The following is an 18,717-nucleotide window of genomic DNA, read 5'->3' as shown; positions in this document are numbered from 1 at the left end:
CCATTATATTGTCCTGGCTCTCCTGCGTCGATCCCCTACGGCAAGCCATTCCTTTAGAAGGAGCTGGCATGCTGTACCCCAGCAACAGCTGCATTCAAAGTGTGTTTATACACTAATGCTTCGCCCAGCGTAAGGTGAGGACCACACAGAATCCAGCTCATGCCAACAGCAACAACTCTCTGGCCATTCACACAACCCACTTCCACTCGTTCCTTCATGTAGGTGCATGTGCAATTCAAATTGCTTTCTAAGAAAGAAAGAGAGGCAGGCAGCAGCTGCGTGGAGCTACGTACCAGGCACCTGCAAAGCGGTTTTAAACAGGGAGAGGTGCTCTGTTGGCTCTGATACACCAGGAACACACTGTTGGTGACATGGAACATAATGTGTAAAGCACAGTCTTTGTGTGATACTTCGGCTATTATGTATTAACAAGTGGCTTTTCACCCTTCAGACCTCGAATCTATCCAGCTTAGCACTGCCTATTCTTGCAGGCTTTCCAAGCTGACATTTGCTGCCTGAGGTCTTTGTAACAGGGCATGCCAGGGACAATGGGATGTGGACAGTCCAGCTTCTGTGAGAGAAGGGACAGGTCAGTTTGGTTTATAACAGCTTTCCTCAGTCCAGGTGTTTTGGAGCAGAACTCCAAATAAGAAACAGCAAACTTTGAGTTGGTGACAACTATGTTCCCCTCAGACTGGACCCAAGTTAGTTAATGACATACCCCCCAACTGTCCCGTTTTAACTGGGACATCCCAGAAGCTGAGATTTGGATCCTGGAATGACGGGCAACAGAGCACCTTCTGAGATCGCTTTGACATTGCCAGGGATGCACCCTTCTGGAAAGCTGTGCTGGCTGTCTCAAAGGGATGCACCAAAGTGCCTTGGTGGGTCTTGCAGAGGGGGAGAAGGCAGCCTTGGCCTTGCAGTGGTGGCAGCAGTGAGCTGGCAAAGGTAAGAAGGTGGGTGGCTGAGTCAGCCCGGGCATGCTTGTGGGTCAAGGCAGCCTGGGTGGGTGAGGGGTGGAGGCAGGGGCAGCATGATGGGGGTGTGTGTCCTGGATTTGGGAAAGAAAATATTGGAGCATATATAATGAACCTAAGTTAGTCATGTCCATTAACTTCAGTGGGCCACTGCCAGTAGGACTAGCACTGGGCACAACAACAATTCCTGGGCACAAAGTGAGAGCTCCACCACCTAAATTTGCCCAGGGGTATCTGTGTAAAAGTGGGACGTGGGTGGTGCTGTCATCTAAACCACTGAGCCTCTTGGGCTTGCCGATCAGAAGGTTGGTGGTACAAATCCCCGCGAGGAGGTGAGCTCCCGTTCCTTGGTCCCAGCTCCTGCCAACCTAGAAGTTTGAAAGCATGCCAAAAGTGCAAGTAGATAAATAGCTACCGCTCCGGCGGGAAGGTAAACGGCGTTTCCATGCGCTGCTCTGGTTTCGGTGTTCTGTTGAGCCAGAAGCGGTTTAGTCATGCTGGCCACATGACCCGGAAAAACTGTCTGTGGACAAATGCCGGCTCCCTTGGCCTTTAAAGCGAGATGAGCCAGAGTCGTCTGCGACTAGACTTAACTGTCAGGGGTCCTTTACCGTTTTTAACTGTGTATAAATTAGCACATGCCAATTTGCAAGAAATGTGCGTTATGGGCTTCTGCCTCGAGTCCTTTAACTATTTAGCAATGCCCACTGGTGGCCTGTCCCCTTTGGCGAAGGAGCTCTTACCAGTCTGGAGTTGTAGAGGGGTGATTTGATAGGGGAGGACATTGGGCAGCTGATGCGCTTCTCTTTCTGGCGCCGGTTGCAGAACCAAACCCGAACCACTTCCTTCTCCATGGACAACTGTTCTGCAATCATGGAGATCTCCTCTGAGCTGGGCTTGGGGTTCTGAAGAGAAAAAGGCTGAGATAAGAAACACCATCCACAGCGTTAAGGGACACTTTATTTCTTCCTATATACATAGAAAGGTAGGGTTGTCATCATGCTACAGCTCACAGGGCTGCCTGACAGTCACAGATCACTGGATGGCTCAACCTGCAGTGATCTGGGGATGTCTGAATCCTCCACTCCCCCAAATTGGCTCAATTTAGTTCAGGACTTGGACCGGTCGAATCTTGCACACAGCCCTAGGTCATATAGCGTTGCAAGCATCTAATCTCTGTGTGCTGAGAGACTCTGGGGGCTCCTGCACTTTCCCAGGGTTCAGTTTCCTGGGAATGAAGGTCTATGGACACCGTGGTATCTTTAGGACATGTGGATTTATTTGCACATGTAGATGACCTGAGCATAGGATGAAGGGGCTCACAGCATTTACACTCCATCAGAACTTGTCTTCCTTTTAGGTTTCTAGGGAAGTTTCTGGGTCTCCAGCTTCCAGCATCAGCATCAGCAAAAAACTGTCTCTCACACAGCACCCCTTGTCCCTTTGTTCTCCCTTCTAGGCTGACATGGCATCCAGCAAGGTGAGGTGGGAAAATGCCCACCCATTTATCTCTACGGCAACAGAGCAACCTCTTTGGACATGCAAATGGAGTACTTAACTGGCTAGCCAAGACCATTACCTTAACAAAAAGAAACTGGTTTTGTTGGTTCAGCAGTCTCCCCTACTAGATTCTTAACCTCACTGTGTACAGGATCACAGGCCTGGAAGGAATCCGTGGATGTCATCTAGACTGACCCTCCAATCCTATAACACTATTTTAGGATGGAGGAAAACCTAGAAGGACCAGTGGGGTGAAGTGATGGAAGGCATCCCTTCTTGCTTCTCATCACTTGCCCTGTCAAACCTCCAACCTTATATACCTCCCCATATTATGCTGGATGGCTAAAAGCAGCAAGTGGATTGTTTCTCTTACGTCTTGGAACCGTTTCTCCAGAGTGGAGCGAATGTTGGTCTCGATGCTGGTGCGTTTCTTTCTCTTGCGACCAAACATCTCGCTCACCGATGGGTAGGAACTGGGTGTGCTTACGGAAGAGTCCAAAGGGGAAGCTTCTATGGAGCAAGGAGATAGGCAAACCATTTAATTCAAAGCCGATATATTGATGTGTGCAAGGATTATGGCAGAAAATTGACAATTTGCTTTACTGGCTGATGCTGCCAGGAATTGGATCCCAAAGCATCTACTCACAGGTTCCCAAGCTCTGACCTCAGGTCTACTCCCCCAATTGGATGGCCTCCAGATATCTTGGACTGCAACTCCCATAAGCACCAGCCACAAGACTGTTACCAAAGGTTGGGCTGAGGTTCCCACCATGCCCCACAGAGACATGAGTGTGGTGTAGTGGTTAGAGTGTCGGACTAGGACCCAGGAAACCTGGGTTCAAATCTCCACTCAGCCAGGAAGCTCAGTGGGTGATCTTGGGCCAGTCACTACCTCTCAGCCTAGCCTACCTCACAGGGCTGTTGTGAGGATAAAATAGAGAGGGGGAGAAGTATATACACCACCTTGCGCTCTTTGGAGAAAAGGTGGGCTATATATAAAAAAAAATTCAGACACTCCTCTTTCTGTTTTTTGTTCTGCTTAACATCCAAACTGAAGCAGAGTTCTGTTGAACTTGAAAGCTGGCGTCTTACTTTGCAATGTTCTGTTTGGATCCTACATTCACTTTATACTCTCTCCGTCTTGGGAGACTATTGCACACTCTATTTCCCCCTAGTGGGACAATGATGTATGATTCATGAGGGATCCTGTTTCCTTCAGGAAAACAAGCACAGCATCAATTTATACCCTACAATTCTGCCAGAAATTGAAAATCTGAGAGGGGAGGAGAAGCAGCTCTCCACCCCTCAACCCATGCTGAAACAGTAAAGCTATCAAGACCAGGAAATATCTTTTTCTTCTTTTTTTCTTTAAGCAAACCTGCGAGAAATGGGAGCTCATTCAAATGCCAGCTTGCAGAAGATGAACTGAAACACCGGCCTACCTGCATCGCTCAGCCACTTCTCCAGCAGTGGTTTCAGCTTGCACATATTCTTGAAGCTCAGATTGAGGGCCTCAAAGCGAGAAATGGTGGTTTGGCTGAAGTCATTCCCATAGAGCTTCCCCATGGCCAGCCCCACATCGCCCTGCAGGAGGCAGAAGAGGTCAGGAAAGGGAAAAGGCACCAGAGGGGAATCATAGACTTGTACAGCTGCAAGACACCCAAAACATCATCTAAGTCCAACCCTGGGGCAGTTCCGCAGTTGGGGAGCTCCCTCCTTGCACTCTGGTCTGGCATCTTTGCTAAACAGCTTTCCGCAAATGCTGAAAATGTCCCTCTTTGACACCTGAGATATGTGTTTTCAGGAACGGTCCTATTCCTGCAATTGTAAACTGTTTTTAATTCTGAACTTTAAGTTGTTGTAAGTTGCCCTGGAACCTGCTGGCAAAGGGCAGGTAATACATTTAACAAAATCACAACAACCATCTAATCCAGGGATCAGCAAATGTTTTCAGCAGGGCCGGTCCACTGTCCCTCAGACTATATTTTGGGGGGAAAATGAATGAATTCCTATGCCCCACAAATAACCCACAAATTCATTTTAAATAAAAGGGCGCATTCTACTTGTGTAAAAACACACTGATTCCCAGACCATCTGCGGGCCAGATTTAGAAGGTGATTGGGCTGGATCCGGCCCCCTGGCCTTAGTTTGCCTACCCATGATCTAATCATACCCAACTTAAGAATACTACCACTGATAACACAATGATAACACAAAGAAAAAACAGGATATTCTTATTGAAACACTCCCCCCCCCCAACATAGAACAGGTTTTGGAGGAGTGGTAGAGAACCAGAAGTTTCTGGATTCCAGCTCCCTTTAGCCCCAGCCAGCATGCCCAATGGCTAGAGATGATAGAAGTTGCAGCCTCAAAACATCTGGAGGGCCACAAGTTCTCCACTTCTGAGTTAAAACAAGCAGGCATAACCAGCATTCAAAAAGCCTTGGCAAAGGATTTAACCAGACAGTAAGGATTAAAGTATCAGCACTCGTTGTTCTTCTATGGCAGGGATGGGTGTTGTTGGACTCTAACTTCCATCAGATCTGGCCAGTGGTCAGGGATGATCAGAGCTCTGGTCCAACCATACCAAGAGGGCATTCCACAGTGGGGCACTACCACAGAGGAGGCCCTGCCCCTCTCTGCTGCATGAAATACCTTCCCCAGTGAAGGTTCTCAGAGAAGAGGATCAGCTGAAGGTCTCAAGGCACAGGCAAGGTGGCCTTGAGACAAGCCTTTACAGTTTGAAGGAGACCGTCCTCACCTGAGTGAACCCAAGTTTGATTCTCCTCTGTTTGAAAGTCTTGGCAAATTTTTCCAGCTCCTCTAGATCATTGGCTTCATCCGTTGCCACGGAGGACGGCAAGTGTTTGCTCACTTGTATGTGCTGAGGGACTTCCAGGTGGGGCTCCAACGACGATCCGGGGTGCCCAGGACGTCCCACCGTCTGTTAAAACAGACACATTGTGCCATCATTACTGGGGGGGGGGGAGACACCCTACAAAAGCACTCCCTGAGAAAGATGTTTAGATACAGTGGCCAGAAGGAGCATTGGATAGTAGGGGGCTACCATTTTGATTCCCTGCATTGTCCCATAGCGCTGCTATACCAGGGGTATTGTGGGAAATTAAAATGGCTGCTCTCCTCAGAGCACTGGGCCAGAAAAAAATGACAACAATGGGGGCTCAGGGCAAATAGCGGTGGTGTCATTTGTCCGATGATGTTGGGGGCAAATGCTGACCCTGAGATTCCTACATTACAGGGGGTTGGACTACATGACTCTTGGGGTCCCTTCCAACTCTACAATTCTATGACTCCACTTCCACCCTCACCAAATTGTGTTTTTTTGTGTGGGCTGTAGACCTTTGCATCCTGCGTCTCAAAGTGTCCAAAGTGGTTGGTACAATACAAATTCTTTGCCAAAATAACCCCATAGAAAACCATCAATATGAACAACACATTGATCAACACAATAAAATACCCATTGGAAACTAAGGCCTCACTATACACTATACACTTAAAGTAGAATCCTACCACTTTAAACAGCTATGGCTTTCCCCAAAGAATTATGGGAAATGTAATTTGTTAAAGATGCTGGGAATTGTGGCTCTGTAAACTACAGTTCCCAGGATTCTTTGAGGGAATCCATGTGCTTTAAATGTGTGTCAAATGTGCTTTAAATGTATAGTATGGGTGTGACCTGAGAGCCAATCAAGACACATCCAGAATAATCATAGTCCCTCCCTGTTGGAACTATACCAGTTCAGATTGCTGGTTAGGTGGTGGTGGGGGAATCCTACAAATGTGGGGAAAACATTTCTCGTAATTAGAAATCTAGCATGCAAGGACGATAAATGCCCTTGCCCTGATGTGCTAGTTTCCTTCACGAAGAAAGTCTTCTACAACGGGGAAGACTCAAATATACGATCCTCCAACAGGCTGTAAGCAGGGATTTTCTTATTGCAACAATGACTAATCAAATTTAGTTGTTTTTATTCCTAATTACACTCGGTGTGGCCTAGAGGGCTGATCCAGCAAGATTGCTCGTATAATTTAGGATGAGCAGAAACCCACACATCTGAAGATGACATAAGAGGCCTGGGTGTTATGGAGACAGTTTCCTCTCATCCATCATTCTAGGTGTCTCCTGGTGGTAGAGGGAGTGTCCCAGGATCAGACACTATGGGACTGGATGCTTTCTGTTGGTGGTGGTGGTGGGGGTTGATAGGCCTTTCCAAATCCTGCTTCCTCTTCAGTTTTCAGGCACTTTGCTTGTGATTCTGCCTCCCTCTTTTCATTAGAAGTTTTAAAGCATAAGAGCATAAGAAGAGTCCGTTGGATGAAGCCAGTGGCTCATCTAGTCTAGCATTCCTGTTCTCAGAGGGGCCGACCAGATGCCTGTGGGGAAACTGTAACCTTTCCTCATAGGCAGAGGCTGGTTGGCTACCTATCAGGGATCCTATCACAGTGGCTTTCCTGCTTTGACCAGGAGGTTGGGTGAGATGACTTCAGAGGCCTCCTCCAGCTCTAGGATTCTATGCATGCTGCCTTTAGGCTGAGTAACCCAGCGTGACCAAACTGTGTTCCACAGCCCTAAGCTTTGTGGATCATTTCAGTGGACAGCCACAGGGAGCTCTCATCATCCCGAGGAATAGCGGAAAAGAGAACTTGCTCAGATTAAACCAAATTTGACTGTGGGTAGGAAAGAATCCTTTCCACCCTCCTCCCCTCCTTTGTATCAGACTTGGCTCAATGTGAGCACAACTGTGGAGTCAAATTCCCACGGTCCTTCCCAATGGAATATTTCCATCTAGTTCCAAATTCAGTTCTCCAGGAAATTTAGTGTTAAGATTGTGGCCAAGGGGGACAAGGGGGACTTCATATACTGACTATATAGTACTGAAAATTCAGCCATTTATTTGAGTACTTTGGGATTGTCCAGAGATAATTCTGCACCAGATTTCAAGGAGTGCGCCTACTGAGCTTTGGGGTTCCTAGGCTAGACACTGAATTAGAGCTGAAATGAATTTGTTTGCAAAACGGCACATCAGTTTCTCTTTAGGCACTGAAAGTTCTTCAAACCTTTCCCAAATGCTCAGATATTTGCTGAATGCTTGAAATCTGCTATTCTATCAATCAATATAAGTTTATTGTTCTAGCCAAAGGTCATTACAAACCCCACAGCAACAGTACCAATAGAACAATGCAGATCATACAAAACTGTTGTTTGATATCATATGTTTGATTTTCAATTCTTGAAATTTGATTTGTCAGGATCTGATAGTTGCCATGCAATGGGATTTCACCATATCTTACAGTAGGCAGGGGAATTTAAAAGCTGACATGCACTGGGATCTAGTATGTGACAATATGTGTAGCTGTCATGCAACAGTTTTCATATTTGGCAATGTGGCTAATGATGTTGACAGCCAGCAGCTGATGTACATTTGATGTCTGGCAAAGTGACCCCTAAAGCAGCTGAATTTTAAGATCAGATGGCACATTCCAAATTTCAGTTTCTATGTTGGATGTTTTGAATATCTGAGAATACTGGCTTCGGCTCAACAGTGAATTTAATTCAGCTGAGTTAACTGAACCAAATTAATCCAATCAAAAGATATTCCTGCATTGCAGACCCCTGGACTAGATGATCGTCATGGTCCCTTCCAACTCTACAACTCTGTGATTTCTATGAGCTAAACACCCTGCCAAGCGGCCATTACCTGAGACGTCAAGCTGTGCCCATGTTGGGGAAGGAGGATCCCACTCTGCTGCTGAGGAAAGGAGAGGAGATTTGGTTGCAGAGCTGGAAGAGAAAGGGGGGGAAAAAGTGTGAGAAACTTTGTCTCTGCCTGATGATTTTCAGGATGGAAGGAAGAAGCAGGCCCGGTCCACTGAGGAAGAAGGGTGAGGAGCAGGGCTGGAATTAGGTTTGATGAGGCCCTAAGCTACTGAAGGTAATGGGGCCCTTTATATGTCCAGCTGACCTTTGTCAACAACAAATTGTCACTGTTTTTTGGGTTGAATATATGCTATATGGTAATTCATAATAGGTATCTAAAGCCATTTGCACATAACAAATAGGAGCCTACACAACACAAAACACTGTTGCTGTATGTGGGTTTAATTTTATTTGTTATCTTATATTTTAGAAATGTACATCCAGGTTTGTTTGTTTTTTAATTTTTTCTGGGCCCCCAAGAGAGTGGGGCCCTAAGTTATAGCTTGTTTAGTTTATATGTAAGTCGGGCACTGGTGAGGAGCCTGCCTTGAGCAGAGGAAGCCCTAGAAGAGGTGCCTGCCTCACCTCCACTGTTTTCCCATGGCCTCTGCTGCTGGCCCTGTTGCATGAGATCTCACAAGACTTCGGTGAGATCTTGCAAGATCTCGCTGGAAGTTGGCCGCGGCTGCTGGCGCTTTGTGGGCACCACTGGGCAATGCAGGTAAGGGTGGTGCGGTGCCAGTGGCAAGTGAAATGGGGCGTGCCACCCCTGAGAATAAGGATGGGGAAGAGCTTTGGCTCACTGCTAGAGCATCTGCTTTGCACGCAGGTTCAATCCCTGCCATCTCCAGGTTGGACTGGGAATCTTGGAAACCTGGGGAGAAGTATGGATTTGAGTGTGGATTTCTCTTAAATATACCCACTTTTGTATGCAGTTTTCCCCAATACAAGGCATTTTCGAAGGCTATTGTTACCAATATACTGTATTTTTCGCTCTATAAGACGCATCAGACCACAAGACGCACCTAGTTTTGGGAGGAGGAAAACAAGAAAAAAATATTCTGAATCTCAGAAGCCAGAACAGCAAGAGGGATCGCTGCACAGTGAAAGCAGCAATCCCTCTTGCTGTTCTGGCTTCTGGGATAGCTGCGCAGCCTGCATTCACTCCTTAAGACACACACACATTTCCCCTTACTTTTCAGGAGGGAAAAAGTGAGTCTTATAGAGCAAAAAATACGGTACATTTCGATGTACACAGTACCCCAGTATATGCATTTTTGTTCATATTATGCATCTGGAGAAGTGCACTGCAAAATCCGGAGGACAGCAAACTTTGAAGGATGCTTGTGTTTCCATTTGTGTATTGCTTCAGAAAGTGCACTTTAGTGCAGTCTGCTTATAAAGGCAAAGAGAATCAAACTTCTCCTCCATACGTACCTTTAGATGATGCTGAACTATAACTCCCACCAGCCCTGACCATTGGGCCTTGCTGGCTCAGGCTGATGGGAGTTGTAGTCTATCAACACCTGGGAGGGCTCCACTTTGTCTATCCTTGCCTATGAGTGTTGAGAGCACCTCACAGACATCCTGTTGTAATCCTTACAACAACACAGGAAGGCAAGCCAGCTCAGCAGTATAATTCCCATTTTGCAGACGCGTGGCTGAGGCTTTTGAAATAGGAGCTTGCCTAAGGCCACCTAGGGATAATATAACCTTTCCAAAATGAGAGCGTATTCCACAATATGGTGCAATGTCACCAGAAATGAGATGCGCATGAGATTAATGACGTGCCCTCAAACAGACAAATTGGCAGCTGCTCTTTCTTAGCATGGATTTCTAAACTGGGACTTAACGCCACTAGACAGGATGACATCTTAACACCAGGGTGAAGACAGGCTGTGGGTGTTGGAGGGGGGGGGGAGGAAGACTGTTGTGGCAGATTTTCAACTGCGGCGTGAGCCTGGTTTCTCCCCACTCTGCAATTTGCATGACAGACATACACACCAAGAAATGAAATCTTGCTTTCGGTAGTGGCTGGGGCCCATTGGAGCTGGTAGGGTGGAAGGCAGGGAGGCAACCAGTAGGTGGTGCCAGAGCCAGTGACTAATTCCAGTATCCTCCCTGCAGAGTTGCAGAGTTATACATGGGCAACACGGAGATTAAGGAGGAGGGGGAGGAAGCTGTCAGGCAGAGCAAATGGTGGCTGGTTGGAGACGGGCTGAGGTTAGTGGGGCCCTGCCCAATGGGGCAGGGCCCCACTAACCTCAGCCCGTCTCCAATAACCTCCCCTTCCTCCAATATTTCAGCCAAGCTGCTGCCCTTTGAACAACAGGTGTAGTCAATATTTTTGCATCCAAGGGTAGCTGCTGCATGCAGGCGCATGCATCAGAACATAAGAAGAGCAGTGGCCCTCCTGGAGCAGGGTCCTATTCTCGCAGTGGCCAGCCAGATGCTTGTCTGAAACCCGTAAGCGGGATTTGAGCACAGGAGCCCTCTCCCCTCCCCCTGTGGTTTCCGGCAACTGGTATTTTGGAAGAATTGCTGCCTCAATATGTGGAGGAATTTCATGGCCATCATGGCTGGTAGCCATTGATAGCCCTCTCCTCTGTGAATTGGTCTAATCCTCATCGAAAACCATCCAGTCGGTGACCATCGCTGCCTCTGGTGGGGAAAATGTCCACAAGCTGACTCTGCTAGGTGTAACTATCTGCATTCACAGGACTCCCACCTTAGACAACTTGTGCTGAATAGCTGAAGGAGGTTACTGGCTCCCCATCCACCCAAATATTCAATTCTCTTTGCCTCCACAGAAGATGGTCTTTTTGTCACTGTTTGGTATGTTCTTGTGAGGCCAGCTCCAGAACTGTGGACTAGCTGGCCACATTGTAAAAGGTACAATAGGTTTCTTTTTTTACCCATTCTCCTTAGATCATACTGGATGCAATTCTTTTGGTTCCCCTGTGCATATGGAAAGGCAGATGAAAGAAAGCTCGTCTCCACTCGCTGCACAATATTTGGTGTGGACATGGGCTGGTGGGAGTCTTTAGCAAAAGCCGAGCAACGAGCTCCTGTCAGAGAGGAAGGTGGTGGACTCTCCTTCATTGGAGGTTTCTCAACAGAGGTTGGGTGGTCATCTGACAATTTTTTTTAGCAGCAAGTCCTACATTGCAATTCAAAGTGTTGGTGCTGAATTAACTAATTGAACTGGAATACAAAAAAGGGAGGTGTGAGGAGGTCAGGGAAACAAGTAAACGAAAGACAAGACATGGACAGATTGATTTGTTTTTAAGTGTTTTTATTTTTCTGTATTTTGTACTTTTTCTTTTCTTTTTCCTTTTCTTATTTTTGTAATCGTTTCTGAAACTTTAATAAATATCATTTTAAAAAAATCAAAATCAAAGTGTTGGTGCTAACCTTTAAAGCCCTAAACCTTCTCAGCCCTGTATCTGAAGAAGTGTCTCCACCCCCCATTGTCTAGCCCAGACACTGAGGTCCAGCTCTGAGAGCCTTCTGGTGGTTCCCTCACTGAGGGACGTGAAGCTACAAGGAACTAGGCAGAGGACCTTCTTGATTGTGGTGCCCGCCCTGTGGAACACCCTCCCTTCAGATGTCAAACAGATAAACAACTATTTGACTTTTAGGAGACATCTGAAGGCTCCTCTGTTCAGGGAAATTTTTAATGGTTGATGTTTTATTGTGTTTTTAATATTTTTTTGGGAGCTGCCCAGAGTGGAGGGGCAGCCCAGTCAGATGGGAATAATAATAATAATAATAATAATAATAATAATAATAATAATAATAATAGTTGCAGTGGCTTGGGCTAGATGACCTTTGGTGTTCCTTCCAACTCTACACTTCTGAGATTTTAGGAAGAAGTGCAACTGTGAGGAGAACAGAGAAACTAAATCAGAGGTGTGTGAGATAGTCATGTCTTAAGGGGTGTGAGGAAATGGAGCCAGGTTGGTTCTGGGTGCAGGTTGCTGAGTTCACCCATTGCTGAAAGTAGCCACTGAGGCGAGGGAGTGCTCCACTTATGTTACTGAGAACTGAGTCACTGCAGGAGTTCATCACTGTAACCCTCCTAATTTCCTGCTCCCAGTCACTGGCTGCGTAATCCCAGCTCTTTGCAGCTGTTTGACTACTTCAGCAGAATCATTGCTTCACCCTTTTACTCCCGTGTGTCTCCGGAGTAGCAGAAAGGAAAACAAAGACCTGTCAGATCCCACAGGGTAGGGGTTGGCCATTGTTTCATCTGCGACTAGGCACCTTGCAAATTAGAGACACGCATGCAAATGTAATTAAAAGACGCACGCCACTGCAAGTGGGTCTTGCAGAACCCTACCAGACGGCGCTGGCGGAGACGTTTTAATGCCTTTGCAACATCCAGGGAGATAGGATCTAAATGAGGCAGACAAAAATTAGCCAAATGGCTTTGCCTGCTGTGGGGTGGCAGGTCATAGGCCTAAAGGATGGGGAGCACCTCAGTTCATTCAACGGCAGTGGTGGCGGGGAGAGCTTGCGTACAAATAAAGATCTATCTCTTACTTACTTTCATTTACTTATTTCATACAATATATGTGCCACTCGATTGCAAAAAACAAAACAGATACAAAAATTCAGTTTACAAAAAACACTAAAACCATAAAATCAAGACAAAAATTAAACAAGAATCTCTGTCTGCATGTGTTGGTTGTGAGGCAGGACAGGTTCATACAAGATGGTGTACATATAGTGGCTGAAATTTGTACATCCTCCGTCCATTTTGCCTAATCCCCATCAGACTTCGGGGAATGTACATATCTCGTCTGCTTTTGGACATTCTCTGGCCAGTATGCACATTTTCTTGTCAGCATCCATAGTCTCCTAGAAACATGAACCCTTTCCCCCCTATTTCTTGTTCAGAAGTGTGTATTTTGCACTCCTTGAGCTGCTTCTGGCTTGCTCCCTTCTCTTGCTTGGCCCACAACAAGCCTCCACTGATCAGCCAAGAAGCAAATTCTTTATCAAATAAATAATATTTATTTATCTATCTATCCATCAAATTTATACCCCACTATTCCTCCAAGGGAGCTCTTTTCTCTGCAGCCCAGCTCTGTTTAAACCCATGTTCAGGTGTTACCCAGTTAGCTGAGCAGCACAAGAGGGAATGCAGGGAGAGGGACATTCTACACCAGGCACCTCGAAACTCGGTCCTCCAGATGTTTTGGGACTACAATTCCCATCATCCCTGAACACCGGTCCTGTTAGCTAGGGATGATGGGAGTTGTAGTCCCAAAACATCTGGAGGGCTGAGTTTGGGGATGCTTGTTTTTGTTTTAAAGAAGGTTAAAATATATGAGGGGGGGAGGGGAAAAATTATGTATTAAAGAATAGATGGAGATGAAACTAGTAATATAAAAATATTATTTTTTTTTCAAAAAAAGAAAGAAAGGAAATTCTTTTTAAAAAAACAATTAAAAATTAAAATTAAGAAAAAATGTTTTTCCCTTCTTCCTTCCCTTAAAAAAAACCAAACTCCCTTAAAAATACAAAAAAGTGCCATTTTCTTTTCTTTTCCCTCAAAAAAATGAAAATAGAAGGAAGCAAGGTCTTTTCCAGTGGGCTTCCCTTTGGGCTCTGGCTTGCTTTTAGTGTGCTAGCTGTTGGGGAGGTCGGCTCGGCCTGGGCTTGGGTTCAGCCACGTGTTTACCTCTCCTCCTTTCCCTTGGTGGTGGCAGCGCAATGGGGGGGGGTGCTTGTTTTACACCTCTCCCCCCCCCCAATTCTGACTGAATTGCCTCCCCTGCCTCCATGAGACCAATCACCAAGGGGATCAGAAGGGATAGGAGGTTTAACCAGCTGAGGAAGAGTTACTCAGCAGGAGAAAGAGGGTAGGGAGAGAAGGAGTTTGTCTAGTAAATCTGTGGACCTCACTCCGGCAGGAGGCAGGGATGACCACCAACTTGGGTGACTTTAAAAGGAGATAGAGCAAATTCCTAGAGGAGAGGGCTATTGATGGCTACCAGTCATGATGGCTATGCTCTGCCTCCACAGTTGGAGGCAATGATGATTCTGAATACCAGCTGATGGAAACTGCAGGAGAGGAAAGGAAACCTGATTGCGGGTTTCCCACTGGGGTATCTGGTTGGCCACTGTGAGAACAGGATGCTGGACAAGATGGGCCATTGGCCTGATCCAGCAGGGCTCTGCTTATGCAGTTATATAAATTTAGGGTCAAAAGCCTCCAAAACTATTCTGCCATATTTCAAAAATTGAAAACCCAGACACATAGGTTGCCATACACCCAGATTTCCCTGGACATTTGTGCCAATTTCCTCCTCGACACTGCTTCTGACTGCAGTATTCTGAGGAAAGTTCCAGGAAATTCCAGGGGTATGGCAACCCTGCCCCAAACATATCAATATCCTTGAAACATCTGCACGGCATTGCTTTTGACACCTGCTAACGACTTCGTTTGTTTGTTTAGACTGCAGGGGTCAGCAAACTTTTTCAGCGGGGGACCAGTCCACTGTCCCTCAGACCCTGTGGGGGGGCCAGACTATATATATATTTTTTTGGGTGGGGGATAAATGAATTCCTATGCCCCATAAACAACCCAGAGATGCATTTTAAATAAAAGGACACATTCTACTGATGTAAAAACACACTGATTCCTGGACCATCCGCGGGCCAGATTTAGAAGGCTATGGGCCAGATCCGGCCCCGGGCCTTAGTTTACCTACCAATGGTTTAGAGCAGGGGTCTGCAACCTTTAAAACAAAAAGAGCCACTTGGACCGGTTTCCGAAGAAAAAACAACAACGGGAGCCGCAAAACCATTGCATGCGCGCCGCTGCCCTCCGATCTGACAGCGGGCGGGAAGGTGACATCAGGACGGTGTATGACTAACGCACGCACCACCCCCATGCGATGTCACAGCCATACAGCGCCCGCCACAGTGGGGAGTGTCGGCGCGCACAATGCACCTCCTCCCCTCGCTAGTATCCGCCCCGGAGCCGCAGCAAAGGTGTAAAAGAGCCACATGCGGCTCCGGAGCCGCGGGTTGCTGACCCCTGGTTTAGAGAATCCTACCCAGGCTTGCAATTTTAACATGTAATGATAACATGAGCTTCTATTAATTTCGTAAATTTCTAACGAGTGCTGATTTTACATTATTATTATGATGTATTTTGATTAATCTTAGGTTAACTTGCTTTTAACGTTTGCTTGTTATCAGCATTTCTTAATGATTATGATTAATGAATAGCGAATCCTTCATGAATTTTCTAGTCCAAGTAAACCGCTTAGAGGTTACAGTTGATTAAGCGGTTTATAAATCCTGTTAAACAGTTCATATAAGGAAAGAAGTCGGCATGATCAGTGGCTGGGGAATGCTGACTGATTATTGAAAGGGGGAGGAAAGGGGGAACAGGGGGGAGGCAGGAGAGAATGGAGAATAAAGTGGAGTATCAGGAACAAAAGCACTTCACGCTGCAACTTTTTCTTGCAGCTTCCACATATATACTTAGATGAATGTCCTCCTTACCTTGTTGTCCTCCTGGGCCCTGAGAAAGCAGGAAAAGGGGGACGGATTGCATGTGGCCTGGAACCTGCACGAGCTGTTGTAACGTGTGAAGAGAACTCATATCCTGGAAGAAAGTAAGAGCCAAAGTTGTTGTCAGTGGGACCTTTTCACCTAGTTCTGCATATGCTCCATTGCCCACCCCTCTCCATGCGCATCATGACTCCCCTCCTTACTTTCCCCCAAAATACACAACTGTCCAAGCATGCGCAAATATAACATCCAGTTTCTCATTGGTTGATGAGCTTGAGAGCAGTACCTGTGAAACCTGGCTTGAGAGCAGTACATGTGAAAAGGATCTAGGAGTCTTGGTTGACCACAAACTTGACATGAGCCAACAGTGTGACGCGGCAGCTAAAAAAGCCAATGCAATTCTGGGCTGCATCAATAGGAGTATAGCATCTAGATCAAGGGAAGTAATAGTGCCACTGTATTCTGCTCTGGTCAGACCTCACCTGGAGTACTGTGTCCAGTTCTGGGCACCACAGTTCAAGGAGGACACTGACAAACTGGAACGTGTCCAGAGGAGGGCAACCAAAATGGTCAAAGGCCTGGAAACGATGCCTTATGAGGAACGGCTAAGGGAGCTGGGCATGTTTAGCCTGGAGAAGAGGAGGTTAAGGGGTGATATGATAGCCATGTTCAAATATATAAAAGGATGTCACTTCCCTTTGTCTATCCTGAATCTCCAGTCATTCAGTTTTATTGGATAACCTTGGGTTCAGGAGTCAGAGAACCTTCTCTGCATCCACTTTCTCTACACCACGCCTCTACCATGACCCCCCTCACTCTGATTACCTTTCCTAACCCTAAACTAAAAGCCCTAAATATTGTAGCCTTTCTTTTTAACAGGACCATGTGGCCAGTATTGTTTATAGTTCATTTATTCACAACCTGCAGCTCCACAAGGTCACAGATGGTCACCCATCCAAGCACTGACCAGACCTTGACCTGCTTAGCTTCAGCACTGGTGGTGCATCAAGTGCCTTAAGGCCACACCCCATATAGGAATTCTTCGCTGGATCTACAACTGCTTTTGATCAACACTTGTCTGTATGAATCACCGAAAGTCTCTTACCCCAGCAATTTGCCCTCCAGGCATCATCGAGGGCCCTTGTACCAGGTGGCTTGATCTGGAGGGAATGGCGGTTTGCAAAGAGTCACCGAGGTCTTCCGTCTTAATCTGTGTGAAAGAGTAAAAGACAGCATTGTTGCAAAACCCTTGCCAAGATCACAAAGCTGGCAGGAGAAGAGGGAAGGCTGGGGAGGCAGGTTTGGGGTGCAGAATTCAGGGAGTCTGTACCCCTCATGGCTTCAGTTGACTTGCTGTAGAATTTATTTATTTATTAGTTGTAAAAAATATTTACATACCACTATCTATCTATCTATCTATCTATCTATCTATCTATCTATCTATTGGAATGGGTCACCACTAAGGATTATGGGAAAGTGCATGCATCCTTAAATGCCTGCGCAAAACTACTAGAATAGAAAAGTTTTCAGCAGATGTTTAAGACTTGGCACAGAAGCCACCTGCCAAATTTCTAGTGGCAGAGCATTCCACAGCATTGGGCTGATGACACGAAAGGCTCCGTTTCTTATAGTCAAAGGAGCCACCCCAACACATAACCCTGTTTGAGGTTCCCAGAATGTCAAACACCAACTTCTGTACGCAAAGGATGGAAACATTTCTGGGAGACCAACGAAGGAATTTGTCTGCTCCAACAACCACATCGACATTGAGATAATGTTTTGAAGATTATCTGAATTTGTATACTGCCCTGTACCCACAGATCTCAGGGCCAAAGGCCAGTTAAACAGAAACATTTTCACCTGGTGCCTAAAGATATGTACTTCAAGTGTCAGGTAAGCCCCCCTGGGGAGAGCATTCCACAAACGGGGAGCCACAACAGATAAGGCCTGTTCTCATTTTGCTACCCTCCTGACCTCTGGTGGAGGAGGCACATGAAGAAGTGCCTCCTATGATGATCACAGGGTCTAGGTCAGTTCATATAGGAGGTCCTGAGTCATTTAAGGCTGTATAGGTCAAAATCAGCCCGAGCAGTCGAGTCAGGAATGGTGTACTATGCCCTGGTGCCAAATTCGGCACCTGCTGAAGTTTCTGAACAGTCTTCAGAGGCAGCCCTATGTATAGCATGTTGCAGCAATCTAACCTAGAGGCTACCGGAGCATAGATGACAGAAATTAGGCTATCCCTGTCCAGATAGGGGGCAGCTGGGCCACCAGCTGAAGCTGATGGAAGACACTCCATACCACCAAGGCCACCTAAGTCTCAAGCAACAGCAAAGGGTCCAGAAGTACCCCAAAGATATGTACCTGCTCCTTTAGAGGTATTCTAACCCCATCAAGAACAGGCAACCTCTCATCCGTCCAGTCTAGGGAACCACCAACTAGCAGTGCCTCAGCCTTGTTTGGATTGAGCTTCAGTTTGTTGACTCTTACCCAGTTCATTACTAAGAGAAGACCATGGCCCAACACATCCACCCCCACACTTGTAAAGGAGAAGTAGAGCTGTGTGTCATCAGCATATTGCTGGCAATGTACCCCCAAACTCCAGATGACCCCACTCAATGGTTTCATGCAGATGTTAAACGGCACAGAGGTTAAAACTGAACTCTGAGGAACCCCACAGGTCCGCAGGGCCGAAGAGCACTCCCCATGTGGAAGGACAGTTTGAGGACCCTGTGTGAGAGGCAGGTAAGGGGAGAGCTCAGTGGGTGAGAAGAGAAGGGTGAGCCCAGGTAAGAGCTGAGAGGGAACACCTTCCTCTGTAGGGGACGAAAGTTAAGATATAGTGGAGAGAGAAAATTTTCTTCTTCTGTCTCTTCTGTCTCTTTATCTCTTGTAGATGAGTTTGTTGTTTTTATTGTATTGTGGCTATATATATATATTCGTATCGTATTGTAAAACCTTTATTGGCATCACATACAACATCCC

The 18,717-nt window shown here is 46.5% G+C and overlaps 1 protein-coding gene across 3 annotated transcripts in view; it reads right to left on the bottom strand.

Annotated features, from left to right (window-relative positions):
- POU2F3 (POU class 2 homeobox 3) overlaps positions 1-18,717 on the bottom strand; it is a 90,947-nt gene that overhangs the window by 9,917 nt on the left and 62,313 nt on the right. For all 3 annotated transcript variants that reach the window (XM_081172679.1, XM_081172681.1, XM_081172680.1), the window contains 7 exons: positions 16,838-16,942; positions 15,724-15,826; positions 8,201-8,283; positions 5,242-5,424; positions 3,923-4,064; positions 2,854-2,990; positions 1,724-1,885 (listed from right to left, as the gene is read on the bottom strand). In XM_081172679.1, coding sequence (XP_081028805.1) covers positions 1,724-1,885; positions 2,854-2,990; positions 3,923-4,064; positions 5,242-5,424; positions 8,201-8,283; positions 15,724-15,826; positions 16,838-16,942 — 915 coding nt within the window. The remainder of the gene's footprint in view (positions 1-1,723; positions 1,886-2,853; positions 2,991-3,922; positions 4,065-5,241; positions 5,425-8,200; positions 8,284-15,723; positions 15,827-16,837; positions 16,943-18,717) is intronic.

This window comes from Podarcis bocagei (genome assembly GCF_964188305.1).
Source record: "Podarcis bocagei genome assembly, chromosome: 15".
NCBI lineage: Eukaryota > Metazoa > Chordata > Lepidosauria > Squamata > Lacertidae > Podarcis > Podarcis bocagei.
Note: the sequence above shows the minus strand (reverse complement) of the source record. Positions and strands in the feature narration are given on the sequence as shown.